Here is a 21,212-nt window from a genome sequence, read left to right on the forward strand (position 1 = left end):
ACCGCCAAGTCGGAGCCCAGAGAGATTTTTTTTTGACCGAGCAAAGCCCCTTTTGCAGCTAAAAATCATTTCTACTAATGCAGAGCCCTTCTCCCTGCCGCAAGAGTAAGCCTCCAACCGCAGCCATCCCGCAGAGACACGCTCAGATCCCCCTCCCCGGGCTGGGGACGCTCTGTGGACACCACACCATCCCCTGTGCCTGTGGGACCCACTGTCCCCACCTGGTACATACAGCTAAGGAGACAAGAGATTTTATTGTGTTTTATTTAGTAAAATGTTAAAATAAATAAATACAAATTGATCAGATGCTCTGTACCCCCACCCCCCCCCAACTTTAATTTGCTAAAATCTAAACACATTTGTACCAAAACTGAAACCACAAGGGACTTGAAGGCAGCAAAGAGACTGCAGATCACTATGAGCATCAGGCTAAAAAAAATAGAGATATTTTAAAAACCCAAACCAGCTCATGAGTCAGTGTTCTCATGATGTGGTTCTGTGACAACAGAGCGGTACTGGTCAGAAAGGGCATTTTACACCAGGGCCTGCAAGGATGGATCGGCGGGGAGAGGGGCAGCACAGGTGGCACCGGCTGACAGAGGGCAGAGCCACGGCTTTGCTGGGCCGGGAGAGGAGCCACCCCCGTCCCCTGGCAGCACCAGCCTGCAGCTGCAGGGGGCTGTGCCACCACAACTGGGGGTTGTTCACCAGAAGCACCTGGAGAAGTCAGGCAGGCTGGGGAGAGACCGGGGCTTGGACACCGCACTCTTCAGCATCAGCTCCTGGTCCGACCCCCACACCAGGACTCTCACTTCACAGCTTAGTCTCAGGTAAAATGCTGAGGGTGCGGAGGGACGGGACGAAGCACAGCACATAGGCGGAGCGGTGGTGTCAACAAGTCTACTGAGATGGTGCCAGCACAATTGCAGGAACATGACAATGAGATCGAGGCCTGCGTATTTTCTCTACACAAGCTGAGCTGCCTTCACAACCCACCTGCCCTCAGCTGCGGATGACATGGTGGGTGTTTGCAGATTAGAGCCAGTCAGTCCCCAAGAGACAAAACACCACATGGGAAGCCCACTGCTGCACCAGAGCTCCCAGGCAAGCAGCACCTCACCACCGTTTCTCTGCACCACCGGCTCTTGATTCAGACAAGTCATTTCCTTCCTCCACAGGAGCCTGAACAGGTTGCCACTAGCAGTCTCCCCCCTTGCCAGTTACGGTGCTTAATCTTTGCTTAATGGAGTTTGCAACCTGTGCTTTGCTTCTGTGGGACTAGGAAAGCCAGCCAAGACGCCTCTGCCAGCGTAAGAGGGTGCTCGGGGCGGCCCTGCAGCTGTAACTGGAGTGAAGCAGCTGCTGGGACACGACTGCCTGCTGGCTCTGGTTGTGTGGGGCTGCCGGGAAGCTGCCTCAGCCCCAGGGGCTTATGCGGTGGCAGAACCTCTCCTTAAGGAGGGTCTTGGCTGCCTGTCACATGTGGCATCAGGAGCAACTCAGAGACAACGTACCTTCTGGAAGGCAGAGCTGATGGGTAAGACGCAAGTCCTGGCTTTAGAGTCAACCACTGTTTTGTTGCCAGTGATAATTAAACATATGAGACTATGATTAGAAATTACACATTAGCCCAGAACGAGCAGACGCACGCAGCCTCCCGCTGCACCCAGCACGGAACACGACTCTACCTCTTATTTCAACAGTGCCTGCTCCCAGCGCCCGCAGACCACGAGAAACAGCTCTCGCAGCGTCAGAACTGCCAGCACCCGCTTTACAGAGGGGAACGTGAGGCATGAAGGCATTTCTGTCTTTCTTTTTTAAGTGACCTCCCTCCTCAATTTTGGCATGCCCCAAGATCTGGATGACAAGCAAGGGGAGCCCCTACCCTTGCTTGCACATGCATAGCATCTTCCCAGTGCTGCTGCACTATCAGCCCTCAGCACCAGGGATCTAAAATCAAGGGTGGCCGCTGAACAAGCTGCAGGAGCTGGCCTGTGCCAGTCCTGGACTCGGGTAAGCCACTGCCTCCCTTCCCTGCTTGGGCTACACTCCCAAGGCCATTGTGGCTGCTCACTAAGAAAAGGTCTTTCTCGAAGCTCAGATGCAACAATACTTCATTGCTTTTCCAACAACAGATAAAAGAAGGCAGGTGACAAAGGGGCAGTAATTCGTTGAGGTCTACGTTTGCCAGTGTAAATTTAGGAAAAAGAAAAAAGATGCAAATTCCTCAGGTGGTGCAAACTCTGCTGGGCGCTAGCAGACTGATACCGCTCACTGCTCGCTGCCTTTCCATGCCACCTCTCCACCCAGGACAGACAGAGCCAAGCTTATATGGGTTTTGAGTTCCCCAGGCACTCCTGGTAGTAAACATGCCCTTAAGTACTTCTTCCTTCCTCGAAAGGGACTGGGCTGAGTTTCTCTGTCTGAAGCATTTGACACCTGCTTGGATACTGCAGAGCGAAGAAGAACAGACACAGAGCTTACTCCCTGCTAACACCCAAGAGCTGGGACAGCTGCTCTCCCAGGAGCGTGCCCCATGGGCTGCTGCTTAATGTAGCCTTGATGCAGGCCCTCAGCTCCTCAAGGGTTACCTTAAACTCACCACATGCCCCTATCTGGCTGCACAGGCGAAGTGCCCCTTTGCACGTGTCCCTAGATGAACCAGAGCCTCAGAAAACAAGGAGGCGTTGCTGCACAGGGGTTTTGGCACAGGAATGTCAGATGTGATAGCCCAAAGATCGGAAAACTTGCACAGATGCTCCCAAGAGGTGGCCGAGAAGTACTGGAGCCACAGGTTCTGCCCCGCAACATGTCCTCTGCTTGCTCAGAACCCAGGACCTCTGGAAGCTGAGGCTGGTTTCAAATAGGCTGATTGTGACACCAGACTAGGTAGGTGCAACGACACCGGCAGAGCTGAACCTTTAGCTAGTCTTGGGAATATCTCTAGCCAAGAAAATTTTTAATTAATCCAGTCCAGATGAGAGCAGGCTCTGGCTGCCCCAAGGTCTGCTTGATCTGCCTCATCCCACATTGTAGCACAGAAGTCAAAAAAGGCTCTCGTCAGGATGGGATCACTTGGCAGCAGCGGCAGAGCTAGGGATGACTTGGTGCCCGCTTCCTTCCCCACCTGCAGCTGAGCAGCTCTTTCTGCTACCCTCACTTTCCCTCCTCATCTCTTTCCATTTCTTCCCTCTGCTCTGCTTTACCTCATATAATCTTTGTTTCCTCTGCTCCTCCTGCTTCCTCTTCTCCTGTCCCCTGTCTCCAGCCCTGTGCCCCTTCTCACTGCCCTCACTTCTCAAAGGAGGCTTCTGTCCTTTCGCATGTCCCTGCAGCCCACCTGGCCTGGCTGTTCTCACGCGATACACTCCAGGGATGGGCACAGCACGGTGACTTTCACAGCACCGATGCTCTCAAGGCCTGCTTTCCGTTCAGGAATACTGACTGCAGATACAGACAGACCCTCACACAGGTAAGGTCTTGGTTTTCTGAAACACACCCACATCTTAAATTAACCTCTAGGAGAGGTGTTTGTCTTTTCATGGGTCTATAATTACCAAGCTTACCAGTGCACGGTATAAATTATTTTATTTATTGGCAAGTTTCAACTATGTGCTCAGCCTATACAAGACACAACGACGCAGAAAGTTCTTGTCCCAGATAAAAGATAAACATGGGGGAAACGGGAGCTAAAGGTAAAGTGAGCCATATTTTTCAAGTATTACATTCCATTCTGTAGGTGTTACAAACAGGACTGACGCTTAACGGAGGCAATAAGTGAGAGGGCAATAAGCTGGAGACAAGACGTCTGCAGCCTTGGTGTTTTCCTGATCCCACCTGCTTTTCAGGGCATTCCCTGGTCCAGGTCTGATGCCTGAAAACAAGGATCCAACAGTGTCACTGCGAGACTCGCCCGCATGCCCCCAGAGACTGATACCTAGCTGGCTGCTGGAAGGGTTCTTCAGAGGAGACATTTTGCCTTCTGAATGCCACAAGCTACAGAATCCACGGTATGCTTGGGAATGGCCTTTGCTGAGGTAGTTTGTTGGCTGGGGAAGCCTACATGTCAAATAAATTAGCTGCATGACAAAACATCTTCCTCTTCCTCCTGGTTCCTGACTCTTCTACACACTTGTCAGAAATCTCTGCAGTAACCCAGCAAGGTTGAACTTGCCCTGGATCTTCAGAATCCCAAGGGAGGACAAATGGAGGTGAAGAAGGGTCAACACAGTTCTGAAAGACACAACAAATTCTGCCCGAAGGGGCATGGTCCACAAGGAAGTGCAATATTGGTATTTCAGTGGTTATCTGAGCAGCTCACTGAGAGAGGCCTGCAGCAAAAGAGTGTATTTTGGTTTGACATCTGAATATGATATTTTAAAACCATGTTTCATTGAAAAACACGTATTCACCATCAGTGCTTCAGAAGCAAAGAGGGCAGGGTGCAACCCAGCTGGGGAAAATTAGAAAGAGAAACATGTGCACTGCAAATTCACTGCAAAACCAGATATTTTCCACTGCATCCACATGGGAAGGGAATTTCAGAGTTTACTCCCTGTATTGTGGGCTGCCACAGCCTGGTGGGGCTGAGAGGGAGATCTCGCTCTGGGTCCTTCTGAATGCTGATCATGCTGCTTCTCACAGCTGTCTCTGCAACAGTACAGGGAAGGAGATGATTTGAAGCCAAGGAGGTCAGAATTAGGGTTCGCATTTCTAGACAGCTGGAATACAGATTTGCTTTCTAAAGCCTGGTCGGCTAGGAAGGATAAAATACAATATCATTTATCCTACCAACAACAAACCCATCAGATCTGCACCTAAAATTATCACCTTTTTAAATTCTAGTTTACTGGTTTCTAATTTATCATCCCCACCAACACAAACTTGCTCGCAACAAAGAACCAAGTCCTTGTTTTGCTTATGCAAACCATTTGTTCATCCTACCAACACGGTAACTCCTTGCTAATGATGTCCTTGAAGAACCATCCATGCTACTCACCCCATCTGCCAATCATCCTTACAAGTATTGTCTTTATAGCGTTTTGTACAGCACTAAACCTAATGCTGTCTCTAAGTGAAGACAAAGAGAATACTACTAATAAAACCAGTTATTCTAGCCAGGTCACACGCTCACTTTCCCACTCTGACCACAACATACCTTTCCAGCTGTTTAAAGAACAGACTGCAAGGAGAAGGGAAAAAACTACTTCTGCAGTGCTTACTCTGTTTCTGAGCAAAGAAGCCCTTAGCACTGGGCTGAGAGCCAGGACTTTCTCTGATATGAGCTTCCTCTGTGGTCTCATCTCCTCCTTTATAAAAGAGATTTAAAAGCCACTTATTTCCCACCAACGAGAAGCAATGACATAAGAATTAGTTAATATCTTGCTGGTGGTTTGGAAGTACAAAACACCAGTCATTATGACAGCTTCTCAAAGAGCAGAAGTTTCAGTACAAACTCACTCTGCCTCAAATATTACATGAGAAAAAACCCAAACCAATCCAAATCCAGATGACAAGCTTGAGCCTTAAGTTGTCAGAGAGTTTAAATTTCTCCCTTGATTGGAACCTTTTAGAGCAGCTAGAAAAAGACCTATCTCCCTCAGTATTTAGTAAATGCCAATTCCTCTTCCACCCTGTTGTTGCTAATTGGGCAGAGATAACCCCAATTTACTTGTGTCTATGTAGGAGCATCATTGCCAGTGTCAGTGTGGCCCTGGGAATGCTCCTTGCCTATTGACTGATACTGCTGCAGAGCCAGGAGGGAAAGCATCCCAACAGGATCAGCGAGAGAGAAAACTACTCAGCATCATCAACATGTCTAAATAAAGATAATTTCTCTACCAGGTAATGATTAACTAAAGGCATCCTTTTACAGTCTGGAACACAAATATTGTAACAAAAGGGACATAGAAGTCTATACTTGTCTACTTGGATTCTGGAGACGAGCAGATGCCTCAGAAAAGCAGTAATAGCTGTTTTAACATCTCCTGGCTGGTTAACCGCACCCAAATTTAAATATAGCTACCAGTGAATTTCACTCCCATTCCCTCCTGAACTGGTAAACAAAACAGACGGACTATCAAGACGTCAGGCATCACTTGCTACCCCCAAATAGTGCAGTGCTTCCAAGAGAGCTTGGAAGAAAACACCAGAAATAAGAACATGAAAACCACAAAGACTCAGTGCACCTATCCTTACAGACTGTCTCTTACCGGGAAGGTACTCGATGCTTCAGAAGATGATGTTAAGAATTACCCAAGTGGCCAACTAGAGAACAACCTGGCCAAAAAGGCAGTTTCTCCTGAGTATTGGGCTGTTAGATGCTGGCTCATTTTCTAAAAAAAAAAGAAACCTCATGTTCAGTTTGTTTTTTCTCTTCACCCCTTGACATATATAGCCCTTTGTTTAAATGCTACAGGTTGCTGGCCCAGTGCTGCCCTATGGTAATGACCCCCACTGGTAACTGAGTTGATGCGAGGACATTTTTAGTTTGATCAGTTTTGATGTTGTCTGCCCAGCTGTCTCCCTGCCACTTGTGCTAACTTATCCTTCCAGCTCTGCTAGTTCCAGAACAGAACTCAAACATCAAAAGAGTCGAGGTTATCACCGGTTCAGCTGAGAAGTGCACCTGAGAGTCACTTTCCCAACTACAGACAAATGTGAGAACTGGAGATATCAGTTCTGAGCTCAGAGCTGAAAATAGTGCGCGCTCCTACTGGAAGAATACAAGACCTTAAAGAGCAGGAGGGTAACCTGAAGGAGAGGGAAGAAAACAGCTCCAAGAACTTCCAGAAGCATACTCAGCTCTGGCAGCAAAGGGACTCTCTCATGCTACGTAGTGTCTGGAGTATTCACTTCTTGCTCAGAAATGCACCCTTGACATCCAAAGCTTTTCTGTCTTCCACTAGAAGCAGCTGAGCAGGTCTGCTCTCAAGGGCCCCACACTACAGACTCGGCTTCATGTTGTGTGTGTAGTGGCTCAACTCTGCTCCCACTGGATGTAAAGGGAGTTTTCCCAGTACTTCCAGTGGAAACGGGGTTTGCCAAATGTTCATATGCAGCAGCGAAACAAGGCAGCTCTGGGACACAACCCTAAGAGACCAGAATCAGCACGCTGAACTGAGACAGACCCCACAATAACAGGAAGCATGAGGCGAGCTTTGCTATCTGGAGGGGAAGGATTATGCGTAAGTGATGAACTTCTTAAAACAAGAGAATCAAACAGAAGGCAATTTCTGTCCAACCAACCCATTGTCTCTCATTCTCAAGCTGTAACCAGTCCATATCACAAAACCAGAAAAGCCTTAAACAAGCACGCTGCCAATTGCTTTCCTCTGGGTTACAAACACATGACAGAATGGGGGAGATAGGGCAACAGCAGAGACAAGCCTGGAAAATCCTCCAGGTGGGGTGAGATCCAGCACCGTAGGATTGGATTCTCTTTAAGAGTTTGGCCAGTAGCATGTATGGTATAAGCTATGGAAACTGTCCCATTGGATTTTAAAACAAACACAGCAGAATGTCATCATAAATAAGCAAAGTCTGTGTTAAAAAATTCTAAGTACACAGCATTTTCTCCAGTTCTGACACCTTTTTAATAGAAATCACTTGTTTAGGAAACAAATAGCACTTTTGTAATTTTTTTTACAATGTTTCTTACCTTGATCTTATTTTAAGTAACACTAGGAAGACCTCAATATCTTTTATTTTCCTTTTTAATTTAAAAAAGTTGTGTGGTTTTTTTTCCCCCAGATACAAAGATTTTGCCCTTGCATAAAAAAACAGTGCCCAAAACGATGACACAAGGACTCACAAAGACTCACTGTATCTCACTGACACTATTACTTCTAATCTATACCATGCAAGGTCCCATCTACCTCTTTAATTAGACTGTCAGCCTGAAAAACAGCTTTTCTATTCCTTATTTAGTTCTTGTTACCAAAAGAAGAGAAAGGAAGTGAAAGAAAAGGACATTTCTCCGTTCAGTTCACACATCTGGGTCATGTGCTACTTTGTTCAGGATATCATTGTTGTTTATAAATATATAAAAGGGTTGGAATCTCATTTTCAAGTAATCGATGCACATTTTCTCTTGGGACACCTCCATCCAATGCTCCAAGCTGACCCTGGGTTCTGGCCCTCTATTCTCCCGTTCCCAGCATAGGCTTTCTGGATGAGTGTGAGGACCCAAACCAATTCTGCAAAGCATGTCTGTTGTTTACTGTGAAGAAATAGGATTAACCCCAAACTGTTGGAACAGTAGATCCTCAGCCTGTACATGTGCTGGTTATTCAGTGAAAAGTCCATCTCCTTTCCTTTTGTACATCTCCTGTCTAAACAACAGTAAATACTGCTTATTTGATAGACTTGTCCCTTCTGGGCACTGGGATTTGATAATTTATATTTCTGGTTTTTTTGGTTTAATAGTACTGAGAGTTTAGAAACAGGAAAAGCCCACAGGCTCTTTGGACTTGTTTTTGTTTTCCCCTAGCTAAACAAACTGTTCTGCAAATAAGGATTTGAAACCTGCTCTCCTCCCTCGTCCCTGCTCCTCACCCCAAACAAAAATAAAACAAACCTATAGTGGCTGTGGAGGCTGCTGCAGGCACACACTGGTGTAAAATATAGAGAGAGTAAATATATTATTTCACTTGGCATGGTGCTGGCAAAGAACCCCCAGCTGGCACTATTCATGTAACATGATCCAAACTTTGCATGTACACACAGAATAAGAAGGATCAATTGGCAAACTCCGGTGCCGCCTGGCACAAGCATCTTCACGCTCTCTCTGGAACCAAAGAACTAAAGAATTCTGCACTTTCCAGAAGAAATCCGGTTTTGCTTTTCTAGAGTTTCGTTATTTTGCTCTTCGTCCTCGCCGCCACCTCCCTTGGCTCCTTCTTAACTTCACTGTGTTATTTAGTCTCATCACCCTTGTTACAGTTCACCATGCAGCTCTGAGAAGGGGAGGAGGCTAAGGTGGAGGTGGCAGCATTAGTATTGTTAGTGGAGTCCATGCCATTGGAGATGGCTACTGAAGTGACCTCAGAGTTTATGGGTTTTGAAAGGTCGATGCCTTGGATGAGGCGGATCAGCTGTTTTACCTTCTCCAAGGAGCTGTGCATCTCCTTCTGTTTTGCAAGGATGGTATTCTTCATTTCCATGCATTTCTGCAGCACAACAGAAAAGCAACAAGTTCAAGTTTATGAATGAAAGAACGTTAAGAGAAGGAATAGGATATTCGCAGATCTAAATGCAAGTACGCAGGAACGATTGCAGCTACAATTTCACTTTCTCAGTCTAGACGAGAAAGAGTCTCAGGGCTGTGTTCACAGGAGAATTTGTATTTGCAGGCTGAGGAATTAAATCGCTGGTACGTAGCTGTCACTTGGTACGGCCCCCTTCATCCCTCGGTGTTTTGCAAATGAACACAGACAGCTCCATCCTTTTGTGTTACTTTTGAGGAGAAACTTCCAAGTACATGTTCTTATTACTTTTTCTATTAGCATTTCATTGCTGAAATTTCTTTAGCTCGGTTCTGCAAACTCAGGCATCCTACTGCAGCTGACTGCTGACAGCATGTGTGTGTGCTGCTAATGGGATACAGCCTTTGCTTTCACATACATTTATAGCAGGAACATCACTTCCTCCTCTCAATAAATAAAGGGGCACTTGAAAAGAAAAACAAGCCCTCCTTCACTTGAAAATCTTATTTTGTGGCCACTTTTCTCTTAGAAGCAGTAGTAACCTAGCTAGCTCATCAGTCAAGACTCAAGGTATGACGACTCAAAAAAAAGCTCACAAATGATATTTCAAGGGCAAAAAACCTGCTTATATCTATATTTGAAACTCTCAAAAAGGAGGAGACAGTAGCTATGTCTGTAAAATTCAGGTTCTTACATGAAGATGGCAACCTTCCTACATTTTTTAAACCTTTTATATACGCTGATCTGCAGACACTGTTGGTTTCAGCTTTACTATTTTCATACGTGGCTCATGGCATCATAAAAACACCACAATATTTAGACCTAATGTGTCTTTTCTGGACAGTTCCAATGAAAGTATAAACAATAACATGACCATAGAAAACAAACCATTCTCTTCACCTACTGTCAATCCCTCACATTAAGGGCTTGCAACTGCCTGGATGCATCACTGAGAAACAGTGTTACTGCTCTAGTGCTGCTCAGGTTATGCCCAGCTAGTGCTGACCAGAAGATGACAGTCTCCAGCACCTCTCACCACTTGTTTGCTCACAATTGTTTTATTTGTATTGTCAGCATTTAGGGGTCTATAAACATGGGGCACTTACTTTTGTTCTAATAGGTAAAGACAGGCAGACTGGAAGGTGCATCTGTATTTAAAAAGAAAAGTCTGTACTTATGTATCCAGCCTTACAGATGCTGCCACATAGGAGATTTCAGTATTCTTCATTCTGTGATACTAAGGCTACACTAAGTGAGGGGCTTAAACTTTACACCGGCAACTCAAGAGCCTGATTTGCATATTAAGGTGAGAAAAGAGAGCAAATTAATATGTATGCTCCGATTACTGTGATAAACTAAGGTGGAAACCACAGCTTCTGGTTCAAAGTAAAACAACATCTAATTAATATTATGCAGAGGCACGCACAGGGTCCAGCTGCTGACTGCCAAGGCAACATGTCAAGAGCCTGAGAGTCAGTCATGGGGAAACGCTCACTTTTGTATGAGGAAGGTCTGGAAAGCGCACCAAGACTGTAACTCTTATTACACACAGAGGCCTAACCATTCTTATTTAAGTGAGCCACTGGAGAATTTAACTTAATCTACTGCCCACAGATAATAATGCTCTGGGTCACGTTTGTCCCCTGCTGATACTATAGGCCACTGTATGTCTACAATATATGGTCAGCATGGATCATGGCTAAGTGACTCAATGTAAGTATATGTTGCCTGTATTTCATTCCTGCTCCCTAAAGTCCTAAAAAGCAAAGGAAAGCGCTCACCCAATTCTCAGTAAATCCACTGGGAGACAGGCCTAGTACATGGAGTCATTCCATAGTTTTCTCTCTGCATTTTGGCACCAGAACACAGGTGCAGAGTTATTTGGGAGGGCAATACTCACCGTTATAGAATTGCTGAGCTGTTTGACCTTCTGCTCTAGCTGTTCTCTTTCCTGTTTTAAATCTGAACTCCATTTAAGTAATTTCTGTTTTTCCTCTTCTTTTGCTGCAAAAGAGAATATTACTCAGAATATTTAAAATGTTCCTGTTACAACAGTGGATAGAGTGTCTCAACTGCTTCATGTAAAGAGGGTAATTGTTTTTTAAGTCAATTCAATAACTTGTGCGCTACACCACCCCCAAAATTTCACCTCCATACTCAAGCATCGCAGAAGGCTTAACAAATATTTAGATTGCTATTTTCACTTCATGAGTGATTAAGGTTCTTCTCCTTTAATTTCCTTTTGTAAAGGAAGTACTATTCTATCCCATTCCCGAAGTAACACCTTCCATTATAAAAAGTGAAACAAAAGTATTGTTCTCCATTTTCCTACCTGCTTTATATGCAATATATGAATGAACAATTGCTAAAGTTCCTGGCCATGGGATTGCTTCTTCCTTCTTTAGCATCTGAAAGAAAAGCGTTCAGAGATTTAGCTGATACACAGTCTACCTCTAAGGAAGCAAAAAGGAGAGAAAGGGGGAAAGACAGGATTTTCTTTTATGGCTATCATTAGCCTCAGCCCTGTTAACAAGAAGCTTCGCAAACCTGTTCTGAGATTTAACAGAGGGAATTATTCACAACTGTATTGTGGCTCCCACAAAGCAGGCCTGTGCCTTACAAATGTCAGCATTTTCTCAAATTCTCTCCGTAGCCACAAATAAAGCCTACTAATGAAACTGAACAACTTAAAAGAGGAATGAAAGGATAATATATCTGAACTCCAACTTGCCAGGAGACATAAACATTATTTCGTGGTTCAGACAAATTGCTGATCTTAGTTGTTCTGGGAGAAAAGTTTTCATGGCACAGAACAGTTTCCACACCATACATTCAAACACCATGCTCCCTTGCTAGTAAAACACGAAACCAACTTATCTCCTCTGCTTATCAAAATCATCTTAATAGAGCTGTCAAACCCTCTTCATAATGGTAAGCACCATTTATGTCTTTCAGATCCTTCCTACATATTCCCTCCTAACAAAATTTGAGAGGAAAGACACATATTTTTAATAAGTGGATCAGAAAGGTGCCTCAGAAGATAGAGGACTTAGTCACTTTACAGTGAAATTCCTTGACTTTCCTCTCCTTACCACAGAAATACAAAGAGGAGGGATACGGTGAGAGCAGGAATAGGGAAATTGTAACACTCCCTCCTCTCTTAATTATTGACCAAGTCACTTGAGTTTTGCATTTTCGTTCTTCTGAACAGCATATTGTACGTCAGGCTGTTTTCTTACGTTACCATCTGGCTAACAGAAGGTCATGTGGGTGACCAAGCAATATGCTACATTAGACAGGATGATAACAGCTTCAGGCTGCTGATTATCAGCAACTTCCAGAGTTCTACGTAAGGGTTAGGAATACAATGGTTTACTTCTCTGTCTTGTAATCTCAACGCAATTATAAACAAAATATTAAAATATAATCTGTTCGCTTCAATTGTCTACTTTCAGAGAGGGATCTGGAAGGAAGAACCACCAAACTGTTCACATATCTTCATTACACTGATGCTGGATGATATTATTAAAGTGATCGCTGAAGACCACCTCTCTGATGTTTGATTTATAAGAGCAAACACAGGCTTATATTTGCTCTATCTATTGAGGTAGGCTTGTGCAAATGCCTTATTTATTTGTCCAGAGGAACATAATAATAACAACTTTTGAAGAGACAATGAGCTGAAGATGAATGGTAAAATTTCTATGGGTCATAGAGAACCTCTCTCAAGAGATTGCGTGCTTTGACCCAGAAAGAGTAACAACACGGGGGTAATAAATAGAGACCCCAAAACTGGGAGCAAAACCGAACAGTTTTGTATTTGCATGCATTCCAAAAGAGGTAATTCAATCAAATTCACACAAGCCTTATTACAAACCAAACAGATGTGTTCAGTGTCAGGCTGTCTTGATGTAAGTAAGCCAAGCGATCTAGTTATTTTCTTTAATACCGAAAAATCCTTATAATGCATTGTATATAACTCTCCCTCTCTCAAACAATACCTGGTCTTGACATTTGGGACAGATCCACATGCCCTTGGGAATGGTTTTCAGAGGCGGGTCCAGACAGTCGAGGTGATAAACACGTGAACATGTGTCACACATCAGCAACTGCCCACTTTTTCTGCAAACACTGCAAAAATCCTCATGGATATCGCCCTATAAAATTGAGGGGAAGGGGTGTGGGTGAGAGAAAGAGAGAGAGAGAAGGCAAAAAGTGAACTTTGACCTTTGACATCTACATCCTAGTTGAATGCAAAGTTTACAGCACAAACTATTTCTAAGAGGATTCCAAACGGTCAAGACCTTTTTAGGCTGTGAAACAGGAAAACCAGGCAGGACATCTGTCCTCCCCAACAGTCCCTCTGTCCTCCCAACACAAAATGTTACAGCAAACGCTTATTACCATAGCTTCTTTTAACAACTACTACCCCACAGCCTTTTTTTAAAAGAATCCCCCTTTATCCTGTTGGTTTTTGTTGTTATTTTGGTTTTTTTCCTAAAGTGATGAGCTACCCATTTTCTTAACCCTTCTCATTTCTGGATGTAAGCACAACTCCACTTCAGGAATGCTGATGAGGCTGTCTCTTGCCAGTAACAGTATGTAAGAAACCCCAGCTGAGTGACTTAAAAGAACACTGTCAAATATTTAGGTCACCTTTAAAAATGAAACTGGAAGGAAAAGGTGTTGTGCTTGTAAATGAAAAAGAACAGAATTAATGATGTTCTGAGACCATTCTTTTTACTTCACTTAACGTTACCCCAAGTCGCATCAAAAAAGCTGTGACTCAAAATTTTCTCATTCTCTATAGAGAGTGGTTTATCTTTCATCACTAACATAGGTTGAGAGCCAGTATGAAGCAACACTAAGAGAGATTTTCTAACTAAGGTTTTTTAAAAATAAAAAATTGAAAACATTACTGGCAGTGTCTCCTAAAAAAAAACCAGGTTTAGTTGCTATTGCATCACCATCAGAGAGAATTTTTTTCTACAGCCATTAGCTTCCCAGAAAGGTAGGCCTGATTTTTGCCACTTTTTCTTCTCTCTCTCTCCTCCTATTACTCTCATCTCATGCTTGGAGCAGTGGTGGTGTTTCTGTCTGTTTTTCTTTGGTTTTTTGATATATGAACAAAGAGGCATGAAAGAAAGGTGGCTCAGCATCCACAGAGGAGGACTGGGGCACCCCAGCCTGCTCCTCTCACTGTCTGTGGGTTGTCCTGGCTACTTAACATATTCAAGGCCCCACCTGGACTCTGAAATACGCAATTCTCACCAACTTTGGTTAAAGTTTCACACACGCATCGGCAAGATCACAATCTTGAGATGTGTGTGTTGAGTCAAAGTGCATGTATATGCTCTCCCTGTACGAAATATCAATGTGTGCAGGGTTTCATTTTGACCTGTACAGTCTTTTCATGTGTGTGACTAAGTTCTATCAATTCGGAGCGATAGCAGATTTGGCCATGCACTTACATATTAAGCTGCCAGGCAAGAAAAATGACACTAATCTCTACTATGGATAAAATATTAAACATATTAGAAGTATGACACACAAGCAATCTGCGCAGGTTTATACTTCCCAGCTCTATCGCTGATGAGGCCTTTCTTTGAAGGGAAGGCTATTCTTCTCTTAGTTCCCAAGGTTAGCACTGATGTCATGTTTCGTAAAGGATCAATCTTTAGTGAATTCTCCGTGCCATGTTTTGGTTCCATAACTCCCAGGGATCACTGAGAGCTGGGTTATGGTATTACTTCATGCTTTAACACCAAAGAGTTCCTCGGTGTTAAATGAAGAATTAAATGAGTGACATTTCATGCCTCTTGTGAAGTGAGCTGTGCAACCAGGCTGGGAAGAACTTCTTTTCCTGTGTCATGCATTCTGTGAGTACAAGGAAAAGAAGGAAGGCAGGAGAGGTCATACAAGCTAAAACAAAATCCTCTGCAACCTAAGGAAAAAATTAAGAGGAAAATTCTCACATTTTAGAAGAAAATTTTCATTCTAGAGAATTACATGTGTTAAGATGCTTTGATTGCCACAGACTACACTATGGCACGTGGTAACTGGCTCAGGTGCAAAATTATTGGCGTGTTAACAACCAAATCTGTTTTGTCTAATACTCTGCAGAAAGAGACCTACGCAAGAGGTGCATGCAGTTGCTTCTTGAGGGGGGTACATTTAGAAATTTAGACCCAGAACCTTCTAAATTCAACTGAACGCTGCAAAACCTGAAGTGACACAGCTGGTCAGTGTGCACTGTGGCTGAATGCACTGAGATAACAACACACATGCACAAAATCCACAGTCCTATTTTTGGTAATACAATATTCAGGGCATTTCCTCAGAATTAATAACCGGCCATACCAAAAATCCCAGCCACTGTTTGATTCCAAAAAAACGCTCCAGGTTTATGAGCAGTTAATAAATATATGCATAAAGGGGGGCTGGATGTGATGTTGTGACATCACTTTGTTGCGATGTGATGTTGTGGTGATCGCACCTCCGCCCTCAGCCTTGAAAAAGCCTCATGGAGGGCAGCGAGGAGTTGCTGCCCACCAGGCGCTGGGAGGGGCGAGTGAAGCGAGTGAGTCCCACCCACACTGTGTGTGTGGTAGCTCCTGCAGCAGGGTGCAGAGATTGTCACTCCTTGCTTGTTACACCATCTCACCTATTGCCAGTGTCCCAGACTGCTGCTGACCATGGTCTCCTCCAGACAGAGAGCTTGTCACAAAAAGACTGTGGTGACCCAGATGGAGCACCTGCCCCAAACCGTGGCTGTCCAGGTGTCCGGCCGCAGGGAGTGCCAGAGGCTGCTGCTGCCGGGGGAGGGAGGCAGCATTCAGCCTGCGTGAGGTGTGAGCAGGTGCAAGATCTGCTCGGCATGGTGGTGAAACTTAAAGAGGAGGTGAAGAGACTGAGGTCCATCAGGGAGTGTGAAAAGGAGATCAACTGGTGGAATAACTCCTGGCGTGCCAGGCAGAAAGGCCCCAGGGGGATACCCCCTAAAAGGTGATGGACGCCCTGCCCCATCAGGCAGAGGGGGGAGACTCAAGACAGCCCCTGCCCTGTTGCTGTTGGGCAGAGGCAGGGGACCAAAAAGATGAGGAGGGTTGGAAGCAAGTTCCAGTTTGGCATCACGGGCAACCCTTCTCCCTACTTGCTTTGCTTCCCCAGGTGCCCCTCCGTAATAGGGTTGAGGCCCTGGATCTTGAAGGAGAGTTAGGTGAGGATGTGGTGCAAGGCCTGCCTACAAGGTCACATAGGAAGAGGCAGTTGACTCCACGCCTCAAGACTGCCTCTGATAAGAAAGAAAGAAGGGTAATTGTAGTAGGCGATTCCCTTCTGAGAGGGACAGAGGGCCCGATATGCAGCGTTAACCCTTATCATAGGGAAGTATGTAGTCCACCTGGAGCCCAGATCAGGGACATCACCAAGGCATTCCCCAACCTGGTGCACCCAACAGACTACTACCCACTGCTGATCTTCCAGACAGGTGGGGAGGAAGCTGCATCCTGTAGTCTGAGGGGAATGAAGAAAGATTTCAAGGCCTTGGGACAAATGGTGAAAGAGTCTGGGGAGCAAGTTATTTTCTCTTCCCTCCTTCCATTTTCGGGTGATGACATGGGATGGAATAGAAGAATTCAGTCCATGAATGACTGGCTACAAGACTGGTGACAGGCAGGGCTTTGGCTTCTTTGATAACGGCTGGTTTTATAAGACACTAGTCCAGACAGTAATACGTGGGAAAGGTTTATCTCGCAGGTGCAAAAGGATGCTGGGACAGGAATTAGCAGGGCTCATTTGGAGAGCTTTAAACTAGATTTGAAGGGGAATGGGGTGGTAGCTGGGCTTGCACCAGTGGGGTAGCACTCTAGAACTGATGAAGACCAGGAGGCCTCCCACCCCACTAGGATGAAATCAATGTGCTCAGCTCGCCCCCTGAAATGCCTGTACACCAATGCACGCAGCATGGGGAATAAGCAGGAGGAGTTAGAAACCTGTGTTTGGTCAGGCGATTATGATCTGGTGGCAATTACAGAGACATGGTGGGACAGCTCACATGGCTGGAATGTGGTCATGGATGGCTATGTCCTTCTCAGGAAAGAAAGGCCAGCCAAGCGTGGTGGTGGAATTGCTCTTTACGTGAGAGAGCAACTACGATGTATTGAGTATTGTCCAGGGGTGGATGAGGAGCGAGTTGAGAGTCTGTGGGTGAGAATTAAGGGGCAGGCTGGCAGGGGTGACACTGTTGTGGGTGTCTATTACAGGCCACCAGATCAGGGTGAGGAAGCTGATGACGCCTCTACAGGCAGCTGAGAGTGGCCTCACAGTCACAGGCCCTGGTTGTCGTGGGGGATTTTAACTACCCTGATGTTTGCTGGAAGGACTGCCCAGCCAGCCACAGTCCAGGAGGTTCCTCCAGTGCATTGATGATAACTTCCTGATGCAAATGGTGGCTGAGCCGACTAGGAGAGGTGCGCTGCTGGATCTCATCCTCACTAACAAGGAGGGTCTCGTTGAAGCAGTAAAGGTTGAGGGCTGCCTTGGCTGCAGTGACCATGAGATGGTGGAGTTCAGGATCTCATGTGGCAGGAACAGAATACCAAGCAGAATCGCAACCCTGGACTTCAGTAGGGCCAACTTTGGCCTTTTCAAGCAATTGCTAAGGAAAATCCTGCAGGAAAGGGTACTTGAAGGTAAAGGGGCCCAAGATAGTTGGTTAGCATTCAGGGACTGCTTCTTCCAAGCTCAAGATCAGAGCATCCTGACATGTAGGAAGTCAAGGAAGGGAGCCAGGAGACCTGCGTGGTTAAACAGGGAACTGCTGGGCAAACTCAAGTGGAAGAGGAGAGTTTAGAGATCATGGAAGGAGGGGCTGGCCACTTGGGAAGAATATAAGGCTGTTGTCAGAGGATGTAGGGAGGCAACTAGGAAAGCTAAGGCCTCCTTAGAATTAAACCTTGCGAGAGGGGTCAAGGACAACAGAAAGAGCTTCTTCAAATACATGGCAGATAAAACTAAGACCAGAGGCAATGTAGGCCCACTGATGAATGGGGTGGGTGCCCTGGTGACAAAAGAGACAGAGAAGGCAGAGTTACTGAATTCCTTCTTTGTCTCTGTCTACACTGCCGGAGGCTGTCCTGAGGAGCCCCGTACCCCTGAGGCCCCAGAGGAAGGCAGGGCAATGGAGGAGTTTGCCTTGGTTGATGAGGACTGGGTTAGGGAGCAATTAAGCAATCTGGACATCCATAAATGCATGGGTCCAGATGGGATGCACCCGCGGGTGCTGAGGGAGCTGGCTGAAGTCATTGCTGGGCCACTCTCCATCATCTTTGCCAAGTCGTGGGAAACGGGAGAGGTGCCTGAGGACTGGAGGAAAGCAAATGTCACTCCAGTCTTCAAAAAGGGCAAGAAGGAGGACCTGGGTGACGATAGACCGGTCAGCCTCACCTCCATCCCTGGAAAGGTGATGGAACAACTTATCCTTGGTGCCATCTCAAGGCATATCAAGGATAAGAGGGTCATTAGGGGCAGTCAACATGGCTTCACCAAGGGGAAGTCCTGCTTAACCAACCTCATAGCCGTTTATGAGGACATAACCAGGTGGATAGATGATGGCAAAGCACTGGATGTGGTCTATGTTGATTTCAGTAAAACATTTGACACCATCTCCCACAGCATCCTCGCAGCTAAACTGAGGAAATGTGGACTGGACGATCGGGTAGTGAGGTGGACTGTGAACTGGCTGAAGGAAAGAAGCCAGAGAGTCATGGTCAGTGGGACAGAGTCTAGTTGGAGGGCTGTATCTAGTGGAGTCCTTCAGGGGTCAGTACTGGGACCAGTACTATCCAATATATTCATCAATGACTTGGATGAGGGAATAGAGTGCACTGTCAGCAAGTTTGCTGATGACACCAAACTGGGAGGGATGGCTGACACGCCAGAAGGCTGTGCTGCCATCCAGTGAGACCTGAACAGGCTGGAGAGTTGGGAGGGGAAAAATTTAATGAAATATAACAAGGGCAAGTGTAGAGTCTTGCATGTGGGCAAGAACAACTCCAGGTTCCAGTATAAGTTGGGGACCTCTTAGAGAGCAGTGTAGGGGAAAGGGAGCTGGGGGTCCTGGGGGACAGCAGGATGACCATGAGCCAGCACTGTGCCCTTGTGGCCAAGAAGGCCAATGGCATCCTGGGGTAGATTAGAATGGGGGTGGTTAGTAAGAAGGTCGAGAGAGGTTCTCCTTCCCCTCTACTCTGCCCTGGTGAGACCACATCTGGAATATTGTGTCCAGTTCTAGGCCCCTCAGTTCAAGAAGGACAGGGATCTACTGGAGAGAGTCCAGCGCAGGGCAACACAGATGATGAAGGGAATGGAGCATCTCCCTTATGAGGAAAGGCTGAGGGAGCTGGGTCTCTTCAGCTTGGAGAAGAGGAGACTGAGGGGTGACCTCATTCATGTTTATAAATATGTAAAGGGTGAATGTCACGAGGATGGAGCCAGGCTCTTCTCAGTGACAACCAATGATAGGACAAGGGGCAATGGGTGCAAACTGGAACGCAAGAGGTTCCACTTAAATATGAGAAGAAACTTCTTCACGGTGAGGGTGACAGAGCACTGGAACAGGCTGCCCAGGGAGGCTGTGGAGTCTCCTTCTCTGGAGACATTCAACACCCACCTGGATGCCTTCCTGCGTAACCTCATCTAGGTGTTCCTGCTCTGGCAGGGGGATTGGATTAGATGATCTTTCGAGGTCTCTTCCAATCCCTAACATTCTGTGATTCTGTGACATGCACCCCACTAATCTCAGCTTCTGGACCAGCTCTGTGAAGGCTACAGGTAGTCAACTTGGGCAAGAGCAGAGCTCACCAAGGCTGCTCTAACACATGCTACAGGCTGAAGAGACTAAAGAATATTTTCAGAACAAAGACCATAAACGGTGATTTAATGTCACTTTTTGCTCTGCTTCCTCTGCACGAAGAGACGAGGAAAATAAATGAAAGCTTTCTGGACAGCTAACAGTTTTCTTTATTTTTATAAAGTCTCTAGAGCAGCAGGGCCTGGCTTTAGGCAACAGAACTGAATAATGCAGTATCAAATCAGAAGTATGTGTAGTTTGTGCATTTGAATATGTAATATCTATACTTAATATGTACATTTCACTGGAGCAACATGGGAAAACTAAATATTCTGCAACAGGAATTGTTCATGACCATATAAATAAAGCTGATCATAATGTATGATGTAAGTGAATTATCAGAAACGATAATAATTGTTGCATTTCTTAACTTGTATGGGCTTGACTTTGCAAGCTGAATGTTCTCTAATGCCCCTCTCAATTGAAATGTTGTTTTGATATAAAAAGTTTACTAACAAAAAGGCATTTTGTGACCACAGACTTGAATCATCACTAGAATAGAGATTTTTGCACTATTCTTACTGCTGAGTAATTGCTACCTTCAAAGGCAATTGCTATCATCCAGGTGAATATGCCACGACTGCATGAGGGAGAATAGCACATAGCCAAGTGGTTCACAGCCAAAAAACCCAACCAACCAACCAAAAACGAAAAAGGAAAAAACCAACAGAGAAGCTTTGCTCAATCCTGCATGCTGAATTACTTCATTTTCCCATATTCTGTTCCTGCTTTCTACCTCTCCATCCTTATCATCAATCCCATCTCAATTTCCTGCTTGATCCTGCCTTCGAAATTTATCCCTGTCATTCAAAGAACGACAATTCAAGGGAAAGGCAAGAAGGCTGATCTGGGCCATGGTGCCTGCTGCCAAGTGCTTGGCCTGATTTGTTTTCATAGGCTGGCTAAACACAAAGATTACTCAAGTGCTAAACATAAATTTCCATTCTTAAACCCTACAGGAATTGGAGCTTTTCAGCAAATTAATGTAAAAATATTTTAAAGATGGGCAAAACTGCAGTGTTCTTCTGTATCGGTCTGAGGAATTGCTCAATTGTTTTAACTGAGACTTCTGAAACACCCTTTAACTTAGGTGT

At 45.4% G+C, this 21,212-nt stretch overlaps 1 protein-coding gene across 8 annotated transcripts in view; it reads right to left on the reverse strand.

Annotated features, from left to right (window-relative positions):
- Positions 1 to 376: 376 nt before the first annotated feature.
- The window catches only part of PHF21A (PHD finger protein 21A), a 147,214-nt gene continuing 126,378 nt past the window's right edge, over positions 377 to 21,212 (reverse strand). For 5 of the 8 annotated variants that reach the window (XM_065635611.1, XM_065635615.1, XM_065635614.1 and 2 more), the window contains exons 15-18: positions 13,208 to 13,363; positions 11,539 to 11,614; positions 11,107 to 11,210; positions 377 to 9,170 (exon numbers count right to left, since the gene is read on the reverse strand). In XM_065635611.1, coding sequence (XP_065491683.1) covers positions 8,916 to 9,170; positions 11,107 to 11,210; positions 11,539 to 11,614; positions 13,208 to 13,363 — 591 coding nt within the window. In that variant the 3' untranslated portion in view covers positions 377 to 8,915. The remainder of the gene's footprint in view (positions 9,171 to 11,106; positions 11,211 to 11,538; positions 11,615 to 13,207; positions 13,364 to 21,212) is intronic. The other 3 variants (XM_065635610.1, XM_065635607.1, XM_065635608.1) reach the window with 1 other exon arrangement.

This window comes from Caloenas nicobarica, chromosome 5, assembly GCF_036013445.1.
Source record: "Caloenas nicobarica isolate bCalNic1 chromosome 5, bCalNic1.hap1, whole genome shotgun sequence".
Classification (NCBI taxonomy): Eukaryota; Metazoa; Chordata; class Aves; order Columbiformes; family Columbidae; genus Caloenas; species Caloenas nicobarica.